The sequence below is a fragment of the Paroedura picta genome, chromosome 2, assembly GCF_049243985.1.
Source record: "Paroedura picta isolate Pp20150507F chromosome 2, Ppicta_v3.0, whole genome shotgun sequence".
NCBI classification, from domain to species: Eukaryota; Metazoa; Chordata; class Lepidosauria; order Squamata; family Gekkonidae; genus Paroedura; species Paroedura picta.
The window spans coordinates 21,551,464-21,570,502 of record NC_135370.1 but is presented as its reverse complement, the minus strand read 5'-3'; the positions used below and the strand labels follow the sequence as shown (position 1 = coordinate 21,570,502).

Here is a 19,039-nt window from a genome sequence, read left to right as displayed (position 1 = left end):
GCCGCTGGAGAGCACCAAAGGTGAGCCGGCAGCAGAGTGGCACGTCAGCCCCTGAGGCAGCAGCCAGGGAAGAGGATGTGGAGAAGCTTCGGCCTGGTACTGACTGTTCAATGGACCGGTACCGGTCTCCAGACCGGGGGTTGGGGACCACTGCTCTAAAGCAATAGTGGTGGAACATTTGAGGTACAAAAGATGAGATACGCTCTGTAGTATGGATTACAGTACAAATGCTTCTATCTGCATTCCCATATGAATTGTGCCAGAGGAGGGGGTTGCCTTGGTCTGTCGAGCTTGGAGGGTAGAATAAGCTAGGCTGTGGGCCTTGTTGTTACTTTCCAAGAGTGCCACAAGTAGGACTGACAGCTCTTCCGAGTTCAGACCTTAAGAATGAGGCAGGACTTGGGGAAATAGGGGTCAGGCCTGGTGTTGCCAGGGAGTAAGTAGCACCTAGTGAGCTGGTTGCCAGGTCCACCGGACCAGCCGGCAAAAAATGGGGGTGAACTTACCGGGAGCAGGAAGGGAAGAAGCTGGAAATAAATGTGACATCCCTACATCATGCAGAAATGATGTAGGCATGTTGGGGGAAAAGGGGGAAATAGCTTCTTACGATAGAGTTTTGCCCCAAAACCAGAGCACTCCCCCCCCCCCAACGTCAACAACATGCCTTCATAACTTCTGGGTGATATAGACATGCCACATTTATTTCCAGATTCTTGTTTGTTTAGAGGGGGGCTAATTCCCCTCATGAGACAGCTGGACTGTGGCGGAGAGAAGCACCCAAAACCAGGGAACCCCCGCTTCACGGGGTGGGGGGTGGGGAGTCTGGCACCCCTAGCTGGAAGAATACTCTAGTCGGACTGAACTTTCAGGTGTCACCTGGACAAATTGGGTGGGTGTCCCCTGCAGAAGCAGAAGGATAATGCAGAATGCTGCTCCTATCTTAGATTTCTCGTAAAGGGTTGTTGGGCAGAGTTTAAATTTGCAAAGAGGGGTCAAGCACCAGGAAGCCTAGAGGAATAAAAGAATATTATTATTAAGAGAAACCACTTTATATATAGAGAAGAGAGAGTTAACTATCTTCAAGGGAGCAGGAAGTCTCCACTAGAGCCAATCGGATCACAGGAAGAAATAATTTGAAAAATATCAGGAAGTTCCTCTTCTATGCTAAATACACATCTCCTCCGATGCCCCCTTTAGGACATGCTTCATATACTGTTCTGACATGCATGCTGGAGATCTTTAATATTCCAGCAAGGACTACGTAAAATCCCTGAAAGAAACAGCATCTAGATTGCAGCAGCATCCCCAGATTTCCCACCCATCTGCAGAAAAGCTTCCTGAGCAACAGCAGAAACCATCTACAATTAGAGTTCTGCCCTTTTAAGAGAGCCCGTCCAGGATAGTGGTTAGAGAGTCAAGCTAAGGGATACGGGGGAACTGGGTTCAAATCTCCATGCCATGGAATCTTGGGTGAGTGATATACTCTCAGCCTAACTTCTCTCACAGGGTGGAGGTTGTAAGGATCGAATGTTGGAGAACAGAATGATGGAAGCCACCTTGGTCTCCCAGTGAGGGGGAAAGGGGGCAGATAAATGAAGCCAATAAATAGAGCTAAGTCAGTTGAAGAAATCAAGTGTAGATTTCTTCTTAGGGCTGCACTATTAGGGAACTGTGAGCCACTTTGTTATTTCGAAATTTGGTTGCATTGTTATCAGCTGCCATGTCACACTTGCATTCCACTGCTGAAGTAACCGGTGGGCCAGGGTCAGAGAGACCAAAGGAAGGAATATCAAAGCATCTCATTTCAAAGCCCTTAATTTCCCTCCTGTTGCTAGGCAAATTTTACCATTTGTTGTCATCCTGATGCACTGCACGGTGGTTTAATTTTAATCCTTAGGCGTTTTGACAAGATCCGCTTGCCAATGATAGCTGAAGCGGATTGAAAGTGTGCTGAAAAGTGCATTATGCAGCACTTTCGCACATGCTGAATAACGCACTTTCAATCCATTTCAGCAATCGTTGGCAAGTGGATTTTGTTGGTTCACATGGTAAAATCCAGTTACAAAGTGCACTGAAAATGGATTGAAAGTGCATTATTTAGTGTGTGTGAAAGTGCTTTGGTTCTAATAGACTACAGTTAAGCAGGAGAAACCCAAAGAGCATCTACAAAAATTAGGGGAGACAAAGAATCCAATTTTGGATTCAAAAGCTGCCAGCCTCGGAGAGCCAGTTTGTAGTGGTTAGGAGTGCGGACTTCCAATCTGGCATGCCGGGTTCGATTCTGCACTCTCCCACATGCAGCCAGCTGGGTGACCTTGGGCTCACCACGGCATTGATAAAACTGTTCTGACCGAGCAGTGATATCAGGGCTCTCTCAGCCTCACCCACCTCACAGGGTGTCTGTTGTGGGGAGAGGAATGAGAAGGCAACTGTAAGCCGCTTTGAGCCTCCTTCGGGTAGGGAAAAGCGGCATATAAGAACCAACTCTTCTTCTTTATCATAATTCCAAATACTCAGCAAGGCAAGTAGTATGGTTAGGGTGGAATCAAACTGAATTTATTTATCTCATTTAAAGACAGCCCATCTAAGAATTACCTGCTAATGAGTCCTACAGCAGACTTCTGGCACCTGTGCAATTGTGAAAATATGCTAATTCTTAATTCCATTGACTTCAGTTTGAGAATCTGTTAAATCAGTTTAAAGAAAAATACAGGCGTGCTTTCTCTAGGATTCATGCATATTTTATTCTCTAGCCACAAAGAGATTTGAAGCTAAAAATACGTGTTCGGTGTGGTAACCTTTTTATTCCATTAAGTCTCATGCCCATGATGTGAATTAAATGTTTGTCAACTGTGTTCATTATTCACTTTGTACTACATGTTAGCCAAAGGACACAAAACGATGGCGTTCTTATTCAATCTAGCACAGCAGGCTCTGATTTCCCCCCTAAATTTTACCCAAACTTTCCTAGGACACCAAAGTAGCATCTTAGTAGGTCTTATCTAGGCTTTCCTGTCATTGAAAGGGGAAAATGGGCACAGTGGAACAGGATACCCCGTTGCATGGCTGAAAACTAATATCGGGGATGCACTGAGTCCTGTATCTGCCATAAATCCAATTCTCACCAGTGCTCTTCCCTATCCTTCAAAGATGGAAGAGTCTTTGAAGTGTCTGTGCCATGAGTATTTAGCTGTACTTTCCAGGAAGTACCGATCCAAGTTTAAGTTCTCCTGTAATGGTGACAATCCTCTTGATCCATAACAGGGTTGCAAGCGTGCAGAGCGAACCAGGACATCACAATCTTCTTCTGCAGCAGCCACTGGGAAGGAAAAGAGGACTGAGGCAGGTAAGTTCAAAACCGGTTCTGTGTTTATGGAATCATAGCGTTGGAAGGGACCTCCAGGGTCATCTAGTCCAACCAACCCCCCTGCAAAATGCAGGAAATTCACAACTACCTGTCCACCCACAGTGACCCTAATTCCATGCCCGGTTAAATCCCCCCATCAAATACAGAATTCATGACCAGTCTGGTCTGGAGGAAATTGGCCTCCCGACCCCAAATTGGCAATCAGCATTTCCCTGGGTGTGCAAGAAAGGGCCAGAGCCAAGCATCGTCACAATCCCTTCTGCCCACCCACCTGCAATCTGCCTATACTCACAGAATCAGCATTTCTTTGGGATAGGATCATTCCCTATCTTTTCTGCAGTGCAAATGTATTGGGTGGTTAAAGCAGGAAGAACCAGGCCTTAAAATATATATATTTGATGCCATGTGAAACAGAAGATGGCCATCTTTTGAAGAAGAAGGGTTGTTTTTATACCCCACTTCTCACTCCCTGAAGGAATCTGAAAGCGGCTTCCAATCACCTTCCCTTCCTCTCCCCATACCTTGTTAGGTAGGTGAGCTCTGACAGACCTGCTCTGTGAGAATAGCTCTCACAGGACTGTGACTAGCCCAAGGTCACCCAGTTGGCTGCATGTGGAGGAGCTGAGAATCAAATCCAGCTCGCCAGATTAGAAGCTCTTAACCACGACACAAAGATGCCTCTGATCCACCATTTTCCCCCCTTAATACATAGTAACTAGGTTTGAAGTGCCCAGTTTGTATGTGTATGTTGTACAGAAATTAATTTAGTCCCATCTGGCCGAAGCAAGCGCTTTGCCATCTCTAGAAATGCATATAATTGCAATTCTCTTAATCTAAATACAGTACCTAATATGCGAGTATACTCCCCTCCTTTGGTGCCGATCAAAAAAATCCACACCAGGGGAAGCCGACCGTTTGCAGAAAAATGCAAAACAGTGTTTTGCTTTGATTTTTTTTAAAAAGCACGATAAACTGCACCCCCAAAACTGTTTGGCTAACTTTGGGGTTGCTGTAGTAACCCAGGATTACAGCACAGAAATGTGGTGTTGATGTTGACTAGAAACAGATCTGTACAGCAAGGCAGAGGCAAATGCTACTTTGTCTCTCTCTCTGTCTTGTCCTCTCCACGCTTTGCTGCCCAGGTGAGTTCACAAAGAGAAGGGGGAAGGAAAGACTGGGTGAGCAAGCGAGAAAGATCTGGAAAGCAGAACCAGAGGGATGGGAGCGGAAATGGAGCTGGAACGGGGGGGGGGGGAGGGGGGAGCAAGCGGCAGCAAGGGGAGGGGGGACTAGGATTTCCCTTCCCCTGCGAGCTCTTGCAGGTCCCTGCTAGGGATGAGTCATTCAGCTGAGATAAGCCCGAAAATACTCGAATTAATGCTGATGGGAGTACTTTTCAGGCTTATCCAAGCCAAATCCCATCAGTTTACATCAGCTGAATCAGTGAAACCTGAATAAATTCAGGCTTGATTCAGCTGATTCAAGAGTTGGACGATTGAGAAGGAGCTTGTCAAACAGCCTGCGCTTTGCAGCCTCAGAGGGGTCTGAAGAGAGACATTTAAAGACCCCGCCAAACACCTGATCCCCAGAGAGGCTGTTTCCGCAAAACTGGTTTGAGTTTCTGTAACTGGCCAAACTTGAATTGACCTACCGAATCAGTGATTCAGTTGATTCCAGTTGTGCCGAATCAGGAAGCCTTGAACCCCAAATGTACCGATTTCCCCCCAGGGCCGAATCCCAGGGCTGAATCTTGTACTACATTTCCTTTGCATTATCTACTTGAAAAATCCCGTTGCAAAAGGGCTTCATTAAGCTCGTGATGTATAAGAGTCATAGGCCAGTTGCCAGCAGGTTAGCAAGAGATTTGCCTTCCTTGCTCTCAGACGGTTTCTCAAGGGAAACCCTTGTGAGCAGACAGTATTGGGCTTGGGTGGCTGTGCTGCCTGGATAGAAGAAGACAGCATTGACTCTGGTCTTGGCGTTGATCAAGGCCAGATTGGAATGCGAAACTAAGTAAGAGGCCACAATGGGATACTTTGGAGAAACACCTACCGTCCTCTGTATATCTCCTAGGGTTGTGTGCTTGGACATCATCTAAAACTATCTAGTGGGAAAGATTCCATTTGTGACTATAATTATATATTTTAAACCAGGGGTAGTCAACCTGTGGTCCTCCAGATGTCCATGGACTACAATTCCCATGAGCCCCTGCCAGCAAATGGCCCTGTTGAGGAAATTTGTGTGTACCGAGAAGTATTACAAGGGAGATTTGCCAAGATTCCTTTCAAAAATAGACTATGTCCCTGTGAATTAAACACTCCGGATGCCATGCAACATATCTTACTGGATTGTCCCTTGTTTATTGTCCAGTGAAGGCAATGTTATACCTCTTATACCCAAATGGAGAAATCATTCAAAAGACCTGATCTGCCAATTTTTGTTGAGTGATAGGATGCCAATGTCACCTTTATTATGGGTGAATTTTTGTCTTCAGTTTTTAAACCTAAACTGATTGATGTATCCTGACTATCTCTGTTCATTTTGCTAGTCTGCTTTATGCCAATAAAGGTATTGTGTGTGTGTGTGTGTGTGTACCGATGTGTGCTGTGTAAGTTTCCTCAGTGGCATCAGTAGCAGATTCCTGACCCTGAAGCCCCTCTCATGGGAACTGTAGTCCATGGATACCTGGAGAGCCACAGTTTGGCCACCCATGCTCTAGAGCAGTGGTCCCCAACCCCCGGTCCGGAGACCGGGACCGGTCCGTAGAACAATCGGTACTGCTCACATTTAGTGGTCTCCAGCGGCCGCCATGGGTGGGGCTCCCCCTTGGCGTGACACTGCACAGCTGCTGCTGGCAGCGCCCCCCAGTGGGCGGCGGGAAGTCAGGAGCATCGGCGGGAAAGCAAGTGGAGCAGGGGCTCAGGCGGTGGCGACGTCCCTCAGCAAAAGAATAGCCCCCCCCAGGCCTCAATAAATTGTCAAGCGTTGACCGGTCCCTGGTGATAAAAAGGTTGAAGACCACTGCCCTAGAGTGTCATTTTACTCAAGTGACTTATGGCACAGAGCAAGAAGCTCTTGTGAACGAAAACAAAGTGTTCCGTCAATAAAATCTCCGGGGGCTGTGAATATACATAAAACTGGCGAGTGGCTTTTCAGAACGACCGTGTCCATCTAACTGCTCTTCCCACCTTTTCCAGTTAAGGAGGCCCCTCCTGTCACGCCAGAAAACTCAAACTGAACCGCGCAGCCGTCACGGAGCCCGACTTTCCACCACACGCAGAAGCATACAGCCGAAAACGAAACCTACCGGTGAGGCAACATTTCTCCAAGGCTAGTGTCTTCTTCTTATTATTACTTTCAAATTACTGCATTTCTGGTCCCTTGCCCCCCCCCCCCCGCAGTTGATATGTGTGTGTGGATAATGAATTTAGCAAACTATAATGAATGAACCACTGATAGTGTCACAGTGATCACAGTTCATCAGATGATGCTGGGGAGTTAGTTTCTCAGAGAGTTGAAACAGCAGGGAACTCAGCGGACAGACAAAGGAGTGCTAATAGCTGTCAACAAAGGCCGAGGAGACAGAGCCCCAGTCTGTGTCCCTAGAATCACTACACCTTCATCGAGTAGCCCTGATTCGGCCAAACCAGCCAGACTCTGTTGACAGAGACTTAGGGTAGTGCTGCATGAGGAGAGATGGTCGGCGTGTTTCATGAGCCGCCAGTGTACAAAGATTTCTGAGGACAGTGAGTGATGGCAGGATGGCTCCTGCGCAGACGACTCAGCATGATTTAAGTGTGGATGCAATGGGCTCAGTTTCTAGCGCAGCCTGACTCCACACTTTTGTTCCTGTACTCCCTGAAGACCCTGGACTGTCAGCAATGACCTTGACTCTGGATGTTTCCTGTTAGCATCTTGACTTCTTGGTTTTGACTCTTTGGTGTGTTCTGGCCTTTCCCTGATCTGGTAACCTTCCAGCTTCTGACTTTTGGCTTGTTTATGACTGTGGCCTTGGGCGTTCCTTTCAGTGCGGCCTCCATGACTGGAAGAAGCTCTGGCTTCAGTTAAGACTGTGCCCAGCAGCTGTTCCTGCTCCCGGTGTCCCTCCTGACCCATCACTGTGCTGTGGCAGCTGCACTCCTGATCCCAAACCCAACAGCACGGATATGCTGAATAGACTGTGAGAATCCAGGCTTCTCTGCATTCTGTCACTGCTGATGAGGTCCCCACAGTGCCACAGAGAAGGCAGGCCATGATAGGGGCATCTCTTCCTCCTCTTGGGGTTGGTCAGAGGTTGGAAGTGGAGGGCCCATCTGAGATCCTGAGACTTGGCAGCAGCTGCCCAACAATGCTGATCCCCTTGTGTCACCCTAGGTTGAGTGGACAGGGAATGACCACCTTCAATAGAGCTTCTGTCTCATAGTTCAATGGTTAATTGGCAGCTTTAGCCTGGCTGCCTTCCCCTTAGGTTTTGTTCAATCACAGCCTATCCCTGTGGACCATGGGAGGGGGAGGGGATGGTTCTAGTTTCTCAAAACCTTGGCCAGTCAGTTGCCACTTGTTCCTAGTGCTGTGCTGTCACTCGTCCGCTTCTCCAGTCTCCGTTGTGCTGGCGGCCCTTATTCCCTTTGCGTGTCCAGAGTTGATCTTGCTTCCAAGCAGGACAGAGCAAGCTGTGAGTTGCCAAGTATGCTGATTGGCGTGAGGTGAGCATGGGGATCGATGAAATGTCTGCTGATGTCACAGGAGTACCACTGTCATCCCTGAGCAAAATGTACTGTTTCGCCATGCAGTTAGTAACTAGTTGCATGTTCTTTTCCATCATGGTCATGACTCAGGTGGGACTGGGGAGAAATAGGACTCTTGAGTGAGAAAGTCACTTTGCTGTCCTGGTCTCCTGTCCAACCAGGCTTATCTTTCTAATCCCGAAACCTATACTCTTTTTGAGGGACCACCTCTCCCAATACGCCCACTGGAGAGCAGTTAGTTCATCTGGAGCAAATCAGCTGGTAGTAGTCTGGCCTCGACCAGAGGCGTGGTGGAATAAGCTATCAGCTGAGGCCAGAGTGCCAGCAGAGCTATTACAGTTCCTCAGGGCCTGTCAGATGGCGCCCTTCCAACAGGCCAAGGGTTAAGGCTGATCTAAAACATATGGGCCTCCTTCTGCCACTCTCAGGTTCCTTTCTCTCTCTTTTACATGCCCCAGACAGATCATTTTATTTATTTATTTATTTATTATATTTATATACCGCCCTCCCCAAGGGCTCAGGGTGGTTTACAGCAGTGATCCCCAACCTTTTTTTGGTTGGGGACCGGCAGGGCGACGGCCACGCCCCTGCAGCGCGCGTGCGTGGCCGCGCCTGCGCATGTGCGCAAGCGCGACCGGGCCGCACATGCGCGATGCGTGGCACGGCCCTTATTCCCTCTCCCCCCCTCCCGCAGTAAGAAGCTTCCCGGGCTGCAAGCTTGTGGCCTGGGAAGTTTTTTACTGCGGGGGGGGGGGGGGCGGGGAGAGGGAGCCGCGGCCCGCCACCGGGCCGCGGACCGCAGGTTGGGGACCACTGGTTTACAGAATACAATTAACGCATGGTAACAGGTAACAGTAACAGCAGTAATATTATAACAATAATAATTTAACATGATATAATAACAATAATACCATAAAATAGAAATGGTAAGAGCCTCAGCTCAACTCTTACTGGACCCTGTGGGCAACCGATTAATGTTGGTCATAGAGGGGAGAGCTTGTGGGCCAACTGGAAGCGGTGATTTGGTCGACCTCAACCAAATGCCTGGTGGAGGAGCTCCCTTTTGTAGGCCCTGTGGAGCTGTTTAGGGTCTGTCAGGGCCCTGATCTCCTCTGGGAGCTCATTCCACCAGGTGGGGGCCAGAATGGAGAAAGCTCTGGCCCTGGTTGAGGTCAAGCGGGCTTCCTTGGGGCCAGGGACCAGCAGGAGGTTGGATGTAGTAGAGATAAAACCTGCCACGGTCAATGGGCAGGCAGTGACAAAGGGTGCCTGGGATAGGGGGTAGATAGTTTTTTAGTATTAATTAGTGAGTTGCTGGTTAGTTTTTTTAAAGTTTAATATCTTATTTTTAATTTAAATCAATTCAACTGTTTGCATATTTTAACCATGTTGTAAATCACAGCAAGCTCATTATGGGAGAGAGGTGGTATAAAAATTCGGTAATAACAATAATAATGAAATAAAAGGAAAATTAGGATAGCCAACAAGACAAAGTTTTCTTCTCTTTGGATTTGTGATTTGACTGTCCCTCTTTTGTACTAAGTTCCCCCAGCTGGCTGCATGTGGAGGCGTGGGGAGTCAAACCTGGCTAGATAGATTAGAAGCCATTGTTGTTTTGTAATGAAACAGGTAGAAAAGGGCATTAGTCAAGGGAGAAGTACCTTGCCCTATACCAGGGTTTCTCAACTAGGGTTTTGTGAAACCCTGGGGTTTCTTGATGGCCCTGGAAATGTTTCCCCAATGGGTGGTAGTTAATTAATTTTTTATAATTATTTTAAAATTTGTTAAACATGTATTAGTTGATATAATCATGTGTGACCCATCTCCCCCTCCCCAAATGGCCAAGGATGGGCCTGGAGGGAGTAGGAAGGGGAGGGGCCCGAGGTGGGCGTGAGCCCAGCTATGCTTCCCAACCATATTCTGCATGATTGTGCCACTTATGGGCCTAAAGCCTAAAGAATGTTTCAGGGGGTTCTCAATAATAAAAATATTGTGAAAGGCTGGCTTATACCAAGATTTAGTCACCTACCTAAATGTAAGCTCCAGACCAGGTAATTTCTACACCACTTGATGCATCAGGTTTAAAAGCTCATGCTTTGATTTTGCTCTGTTTTCAATTTTTGTTTTCGGCTTCTGTAGTCTAAACCCTGTTGTATTGCTCATTGGCGGTCACATCCTGTTGACTATACTTGATTCATACTCTGTGATCCTCTTTGAGTCTAACTGAGAAAAGTGAAGTATAAATAGCCTAATGATGTTGATGTCTTTTCCACACTCTCATTTCCCTCACTATAACATCTTGTTTCTCCATTTTTTCCCCTCCATTCTGCATGTATTTTGCCCCCTCTAGTGGTCAATTTGACATTCCATTGGTTTTCAGGGAGCTATGTGGGACAAAAACAGATGTAATATCCAATTGACCAATAGGGGGAGCAAGACAAGTGGGGGAAAAAAGGGGGAGGGGACAAAGAAACAAACTTACAAGCAAAGCAAATGAGAATACAGGAAAGCCAAGTGTTGTAAGCTGGTTTCAGAATGAAGGTAAAATGCTCCTAACCAAAGTACCCCAAAAGTCTGCTGATGCATGCACAGAGACCAACAGTCCAATGGTGCAATATGTTCGGATTTCTTTTCCAATTTGCTGCTACTGTTGTTTGTGTCTAACCCTGCAGTGGATCAGAAGCGATCTGTGACTTTTACTGAAGCACAGTCAGAGACCTCCAGCTCAACTCCTGACCAAGCCCCAACAGCTGTCCAGCCACAGAGTACCAAAAGGGGCAGCCCTAAAGATGGCAAGAAGCAGGAGTCAAGCAGCAAGCCTGTCCTGACCTCCTCCCCGGCCGTTATCGTGGCTGACCTCCACAGCCAGGCCACCACCAGCCAGGTAACTTGGGGGGGGGAGTGGAAAATGGGCCCGTTCTGGACCACAGAATACGAACCCAAACGTTTGTGCTGCAGTATCCCACAAGCGATATTACTCAGAGCTAGATGGCCACCGTTTAACATCTTCCTTGATTCCTGATACAAATTCAGCCAAAGGGACCGGGTGTGGGAGCTCCAGTGTTTGTGGACACAAGTACGTATTTCAAAAAGAAAAAGGGAAACAAAAACCCTCACCCTCAAACAGATGCCTGCCATGGAAACATAAATGCTCCCCCCTTTCTCCTGACACCTGCAGCAGGTAGGGAAACACATCCACTCTCCCCTTATAATAGCATCACCCTGAAAGACAGGTGACGTTACCTGTCTCTGTTAAATAACCAACAGATCCAAATACACATTTAGAGTATAAGGAAACCAATTAAAGGAGCCATTACTGTCATTTTGGAGGGGGCACCGTTAGGCAAACATGTTCCCAGGCAAAGGTTTGAGGTCCTGCCTCTTCTTTCAAGTGGAGAAAGTCTCAGAGCCTGGACACACCCTCTGCCCTCCAAGATTAAGCTTCAATACCCCTTATTCCAATCTTAGAAATAATAAAATGCATTGCCTTTCTGGGGGAATCTACACTGGGGGTCCCAGGTGCATTTTGGGGTTCTGATCCAAAGTTTTTCCTTGGGTTACATAGGACATCAGATCCCACTGTATCCTTCCTCTTGCCTATTTTAGCTGCCCCGTTGTTTACCTAGATTGCGTATCTCAGGGTCTTCCTTCCTTCCAGCTGCTTCCTCCTCTTCCTGTTTCTTCCCCTCACTTCCACAAGGGCAAGATGCCCTCCCAGCATCTCTCTCCATCCCTCCACACTTACAGAAGTGGACTGGGAAGGGATGATAGCCCTGGAAGAAGCCAGGCTGAGTGGCCCCCGGGGTGTTACAAGCCCGTGCTGTATGGGTCACTCAACTCTTCTTGAAAACTGGCAGCAGAGTGGGATAAGACAGCTGGGCCGGTTATGCAATGGGGGTGGGGGAGTCCGGGCCAGTGCTCACACAGCAGCAGGGTTAATCTCCACTTATGCATGATGTCGCCGTCAGCCTGGCCCCCTCCCAACCATGGTCCACTTTAGGGCCTCCGATGCCTCTGATGCTGATGTTTTCAACATCTGTTTTTTGCTGCAGGCACTATCAGCGGCCAGGCCAGGCATACAGGCCCCCACCTACGGTGTCCCAGCAAGGACAGAAAACACCCTGTTTGGCTTTGCAGCAGTGCAGAGCCAAACAGGGCTTTTTTTTAACCTTCCACAACAGTAGGATTTTGTGGAATCATGTGGGAGTAGACCCCGTCGCCACAGTGAAGCACAGCTGAAACTGTCCATCCCAGAGTTGTGTGTGCGCATTAAACATTTATTGGGTGATAAGACCATATATGACCATGTCAACTCTCACCCTCCCAAATGGCCCATGATGGGCCTGGAGGGGATGGGAAGGGGAGGGCTTCAGTGGAGCATGTACACATTTAAGTTTCCCAACTATATTCTGCACAATCACGCTACTTCTGTGGTTTCTTGAAGCTTGAAGAATATTTCAAGGGTTTCTCAACACTAAAAGGGTTGAAAACGCCTGATCTAGAAAAGGGTTTTTCTAGCTAGGGGTCTACAGACCCCTAGGGGTCCACGGGAGATTTGGAGGGGGTCCGTGACATTTCCTCTCCTACTCTGGACTTGGCCACAAGCTAAGGAACCAGCTGCTTGCATTGCTCCCCTCCTCCCTCCCAAGCGTGTGCTCTCTCATGGTTTCTGTATCTGAGGGAGGACAGAGACTGCACACCGACTCCCACTTTAGACTGACTCCTGCCTCTCTCCCACCTCAGTCCTCCTTAAGCTTGCCTGTTTATGTGGGTGGTGATTTCACTTCCAGTGACATGTCACTTTCTGAATGTGTAGTAGAGAGACATGGCCAACTGACATCACTTCTGGGGTGCCTCAAAGCCTCAACAAGTATTTCAGGGGCTCCTCCATGGTGAAAAAGTTAAAAAAGACTGCTCTAGAAGTACTGGGATAATTCTGTTCTTTTAAGGATTTAACTCTAAGAGAAGTATCATGTCACTGTTGATTAGTAACAGAGCCCCAGTGATCGTACATCTTCCTTGCGTGCAGAAGGTCCCACGTTTAATCCCCAGCATTTTCAAGTGAATAGGACAGTGTAGTAGAGGATGTCAAAGACTTCCACTTGAGATCTTGGAGTGGTTCTGCCCCTCTGAGTGGACAATATTGAGTAGATCTTAATGGACCAAGGGTTTGGCTAAGTATGAGACAGCTTCTTGTGTTCAACAAGAGTTTCTGCATCTTCACTGTATGTCAATGTAATGAACAGTAAATGGTTAATGTTTTAACCTGATCTGAGAACCTTGAGTGACGGGATTCAAACAGAATTCAAACAGAATTCTGAGAGTGTCAGTTAGGTGTGGCAGTTATGAATGACAGTTGAGTGTGAAGGGGAGTTACGCAAAGGAAAGGATCAAGACAGATCCTAAATTAGGGAAGTGGGATGTGTAGTCCTTCTCTAAGGGAAATAGCTTATAGTAAAGAGGAGTGATCCCTATTAAGTCTGAAGGAAACAGTTTCTACTAAAGGGATGGCCCCTAGCAAGTGGTTAAGAAAGGATATTGAAACTTGTGTGAATGCTCCTGCCTTCAATTTAAATGCCTTTGAGGCAAGAAGCTTATGCTTGTTTATTTAAGCAGACATTGACAAGAAAAATCTCTCCTCAGTTTTAAGGACCTGTCTGTATAAGAAAACAGCTCCTTGATCATGACAAACGCTTGTTTATACATATTTACCTCATTCCTGTTGCCTGTTCACCTCCTGTCCTAAACCTGACCATTTCCTACCTGACCATTTCCCCTCCAAAATGAAACAAATCAGTTTGTTCGTTTTGAATCACCATCAGACAAAGACAAAAGAAGGATTGTAGTCTGTCCCACAGTCCCCTGGCTGGGTCAGTATTTTTATGAATACATTTAACTAACTGGGTGGGGCAGACAGAGAAACAAAGAAGAACATGGTCTACTCAGACCAGAAAAAGATAAAGGGAACCAAAATCGGGGAACTGTAATGTTAGCCTTCCTGATCCTTGCCAAGAGCTCCAGCCTGACTTTAAACTCTCTTCCTTCCAGAGCGAGATGCTTTCTGCCGAGGAGAAAAAAAAGGAGGACAATCCAGAGGTGAGGTTGGCTCAAGCCCACGGGAGCTCCCCATCCTCGCAGCTGTCCGACACGGAGGATTTTACAGGCCTGGAGACCACCAGCTTACTGGAGCATGGAGACACCATCCTGCACATTAGTGAGGATAATGGGATGGAAAACCCCCAGTTCACCTTCACACATATTGAGGTGGGGCAGACTGACACTGGCCTAGATGAGTCCCATGTCTGAATCGGGGGGAAGGGGAGACTGCGCCAGTCTTCGTATCCGTCCATCCATAATTAAAAGAGCACTTTATAAACCACGAGGTCCACATTGGTCTGGGACATGTGGGCCAATCTGTTGTAAACATGCCAGCGCTTTTAGACAGATCTAGTTGGACTCAGGGCAGACCATGGAAGAGGACTCGTTCCAGAAGGGAATCTTCCTGTGCACAGAATGAATTCCTAAAATCTTTTGGGCACTCTGGTTATTCCAGTCAAAAAACCCAAACAAACTCAGAAAAATTGGGGTACTTTTTGGGAGGCTAGCCATCCAAATACAGGGCCCCAAAGTTTATTTTTGTAATCTCAGAAAGGAGATATATAGATAGAAATATTTACATAGTAAATTAATGAAAAATCATGCTAGCTGAAGATGCTTTATGACTGTAGGTTCATTTAGCATCAGAATGCCAAATGCTAAACAACGATCAGAGATTCGGCAATTTCTGTCCAATGTTTGATATTTCAAACTCTGAGTTATGTACCCGAGGAAGCATACATTTACAATCCCCTTAAAATTAACTGTAGATTACAGTGAAGAATGTTAAGACTATGCACTAAGGTGGGCGTTTGGACTGAGTGTTCTGTACATGAGATAAATAGTACAAAATATTCTGCTCCAAAATATTCAGTAACAAACAGAAGCAAACAAGAAAATGCCTGTGGATCTTCTCACACAATTCTTTGGCCATGCTTATGCTTACAAGCAAACCTACATGTTTCCAAACCAGGAGTTGGTATTGTACAGAATATTTATGCTCACGGGACATGTAATAGCAAAAGATTCTTCGTTCTCATGTACCCTTAATGTGACTTTCCAGCCATCTGTGCTTCTGCGTGGGAAAAGTGTAACGTTTATGAATGATACCTCACTTGAAAGTCATGGATTATTTGCAATCTAGGCTCCATGAAATATGAATGTAACTCTTAATTTTCAGGTAGCTAGTAAGGCATTTCAGTCATGATGTCGATGTAAACTTGTTTCGTTCAAGTCTAAAGGTTTCTAAAGCGGATTGATTGCATCAGTCATACGAGATGTGTGTGCAAAGGGCCGATCCAGTCGCAGCTGACTTCTGGTGACCCTTTTAGGAGTTCAAGGCAAGAGATGTTCAGGGATGGTTTGGCCATGGCCTGTGTATATTGTCAAGGTAGGTTTGTTATGGTTGGAACCACTGTGCTCTGCAAAGAAGCCCATGCCCTGCGATGGTTCCGGCTTTGCTTGGAAAGAAGCTCGGCCTCCTTTGCTAGCTTTAAAGCCGCCACCTGTGACCGCTCTCCGGAAGATCAAGGCAAGATCGGCAGGTTCTCGAGTTGCCCCCCCCCCCACAATCTGGCTGTGCTGCAGGTTCTGTTCTTGAGCATTTCCTGATTGACAACATTATCCACTGCAGCAATGCCACAGAGGCAAAGGGTTTCCCTTTGGCCACCTATTCTACAACCCCCTCCCCAGTACACCGACAGAGTCCTATTTGAGAACTGCTGTTTACGCGTAAACCCAGTAACATAAACACCAAAGGTTAACCGCGTGGATCTTCTGGGAAGCAGAAATAAATTTTTTTAAAAGAAGCACACCGGCCACATACTTTGCCCTGCTCCGGTATGTTGTGTTAGGACCTCATGCATGAAATCCTTTTACTGGATTGCCAATACAATATTTTTGGTCAGAAGACACTCATTTTGTTTTTTTAAAAGAAGGCATTATAATTTTTTTTCTGTTTCCTGACTGCAGGTTTTGAAAATGGGTGGTGGTCTAATTATTTTTATTTTGTGCATATTGTGACTGCTGTACAAAAAAATGACCTGAGCTAAAGGAAGCATTCGTCTGTACAAGAAGCATCCCCATCAGTCATGTTTTGGGAGCAGAAAATACTGTGATAGATCCAAGTTTGTTCTTAGGAAATCTAGTAACTGGATCAATGCCCATTGTAAAGTGCTGAATCCGTTTCAACAAGCCATAATAAGTCTGAATATGCCCAGTGGGGGATATTTTTTTTAATTGTGATTTTAAAAGAACGTTAGGGGATTTAAGGAACTAAGTCCAGCAGCCCCCAAGAGGGCTCCTACTGAGATACGAACACGTCTTGTTGTCCTCATGTAGAATTTATCTTGTTCTGGTTGCGCTCTGCTCACCGAAGGGGCGAACGACCGTACTCTTAACCGAATTTGTGCTATATTCAAGTGACAAGTATATTTCTGCTGTGAAGAAAAATGCTGCTGCTTACTTAGTGTTAGAGGCCTTAATGTGCGCAAAAATGTTCAACAAATGTCTGCGTTGTTTAAAAGAAAGTCTTAACTGTGTCTGGCAAAATTTTGTGTTCTAGATTTTTATACCAACTTGCCATTGTCTGGTCTCCCTTTCTAAAGATCGAGTTTTGAGCTCACGGCACTGGTCCCAGGGCTTTTTGAAAATTCCCTTTTCCCAGTGCCTCCTGATAATTGTTCAAACAAGTCCCCGGAAACTTGACTCGTTTTGGAGAAAGGGAGAATTGTTCTATGGGAAATCTTCAGTCATCTCATCCAGTGTGTATACGCGTCTTCTGTTTATACATGATCTTAGTTGTGCAGAATGTCTAGATGTATTTGTGTAATCGTCTGCACGTGTGTGCACATAGGAATGTCAAGGGGTGTCAAGAAGGCTCATGCCAAGATTCTGAAGAAAGGTTACCTGGACTGGAACCGGTTTTATGTGGAACGTCACCAATCTTGTTGTAAAGAATTGGCATTACAAATTCAACTAAAGTAGGGTTCTCTGCACGAATACATTTCCAAATTAGCCCTTTCCCTGTACAATTGGGACAAACCAAACCGCCTTGAGTCCAGGAAGGCGGGGCGGGATAGAAATATTTTTAAAGAAATAATGCCATTTATTGTGATCAATTCCCTTGCCAAAGAGTTATCTAAAGATATTCAAGAACATGAAAGTATGTCCTATATCACGGGTAGTCAACCTGTGGTCCTCCAGATGTCAATGGACTACAATTCCCATGAGCCCCTGCCAGCAAACACTGGCAGGGGCTCGTGGGAATTGTAGTCCGTGAACATCTGGAGGACCACAGGTTGACTACTCCTGCTATAGAAATCTCCACTTCAAATATAATAAATAAATAAATAAATAAATAAATAACATGGGATTTTACAGTTAGTATCTAATCTCAGGGCGTTCAGTAGAATGTACCTTCTTAGCGACCCAAGCTAAGCTACTGGAAAAGAAGGAAGGGCTATTTTGCCATGTTTGTATTAAAAGCAACGATATGTAATGTGAGGGGCTTTAAAGAAAATATGTGTTTCTAAATCAATGCCACATATAGATGATAAAGGCAAGCATATCAAAGTCTCCATGTTAAATGTTTATAGAGAAATGAATGCCCCTCCCCCGGGAAGGCTCCAAACCCCAGGTCGGAAGGCGGGGGATCTGAAACGATTGCCAATCTGCGACGTGCGGCAAACGACCAAAGACGGAAGCGAAAATGTCCAAGATGTCCGATTTGTTTACGAAAGGACAAACGGTTTAGTGTTTGATGATGCATAAATAAAACTCGCCTATAAAGAACTCATTAAGTCTGGGGGAATTTCTGCTTGCTTTGATTTCTTCTCGGACTTGGGCTATTTCAGAGCCAGTTTGGTGGAGTGGTTAGGAGTGCGGACTTCTAATCCGGCACCCCGGGTTCTATTCTGCACTCCCCCACATGCAGCCAGCTGGGTGACCTTGGGCTCCCCATGGCACTCATAAAGCTGTTCTGACCAAGCAGTGATATCAGGGCTCTCTCAGCCTCACCTAACTCACAGGATGTCTGTTGTGGGGAGAGGAAAGGGAAGGGGATTGTAAGCTACTTTGAGATTCTTTCTGGTAGAGAAAAGCAGCATATGAGAACCAACTCTTTTCTTCTTCTTCTTCCTCCTCCTCTTCTTCTTCTTCCAGGCAAGAGATGTACAGTGGTGCTTTGGCATTGCCTGCCACTGCATCGTGGGCCTAGACTTCTTTGGGGGTTTCCCATTGAAGAGCTAACCAGAGGCAACCCTGCTTAGCTTCCAAGAACGGGGATTGGGCTAGCCTAGGTCACACCAGGACTGGTTCTGCTCTTACTCTTTTTTCTCTGCTGTCGAGCCTGCTGAATTCAGATCAATTTGAGCCCGAGTCTTTGTGCTTCCCCCCCAACCTGAAACAGAAACCCATCTGCACTTGAGCACAAGGCTGCTCTTCCTAAAGGAGTGGGCAGGCAGGGGGAGCCGAGTCAGCAGCTGCCTCTCACAGAATGAGGCAAATATCTGTGTGGATGCTGGAGCACAGTCACCTTAAACCTTTAAAAAATAAATCTTGGGAGGAAAATCTTGCAACCCGGCACTACGAAGTCTTAGAACTGGCGCCCAGCCAATCAGGGCCAGACTGCTTCTCTACCTCAGCAGGGAGGACGTTATTCTGGGAAAACACAGATCTACACTTTAATACTAGGAGCTCTCAAAGCGGTTTGATCAGTTATACTTTTTCTCCGCTCCTGGATATTGCGGGGAAAAGGTAGGGTCACTGCGGCTCAATCAGATTGGTTGCAGGTGGGAATCTCTCCACAGGTCAGTTTTTACGTTTGAGA

At 46.5% G+C, this 19,039-nt stretch overlaps 1 protein-coding gene across 12 annotated transcripts in view; it reads left to right on the top strand.

The window, feature by feature from the left end:
- The window catches only part of LOC143829091 (protein unc-80 homolog), a 177,969-nt gene extending 159,966 nt beyond the window's left edge, over nucleotides 1–18,003 (top strand). For 6 of the 12 annotated variants that reach the window (XM_077319408.1, XM_077319406.1, XM_077319411.1 and 3 more), the window contains 4 exons: nucleotides 3,265–3,346; nucleotides 6,565–6,697; nucleotides 10,788–10,999; nucleotides 14,164–18,003. In XM_077319408.1, the coding sequence (XP_077175523.1) occupies nucleotides 3,265–3,346; nucleotides 6,565–6,697; nucleotides 10,788–10,999; nucleotides 14,164–14,421 (685 nt within the window). In that variant the 3' untranslated portion in view covers nucleotides 14,422–18,003. The remainder of the gene's footprint in view (nucleotides 1–3,264; nucleotides 3,347–6,564; nucleotides 6,698–10,787; nucleotides 11,000–14,163) is intronic. The other 6 variants (XM_077319413.1, XM_077319412.1, XM_077319409.1 and 3 more) reach the window with 2 other exon arrangements.
- The last annotated feature ends 1,036 nt before the right edge of the window (nucleotides 18,004–19,039 follow it).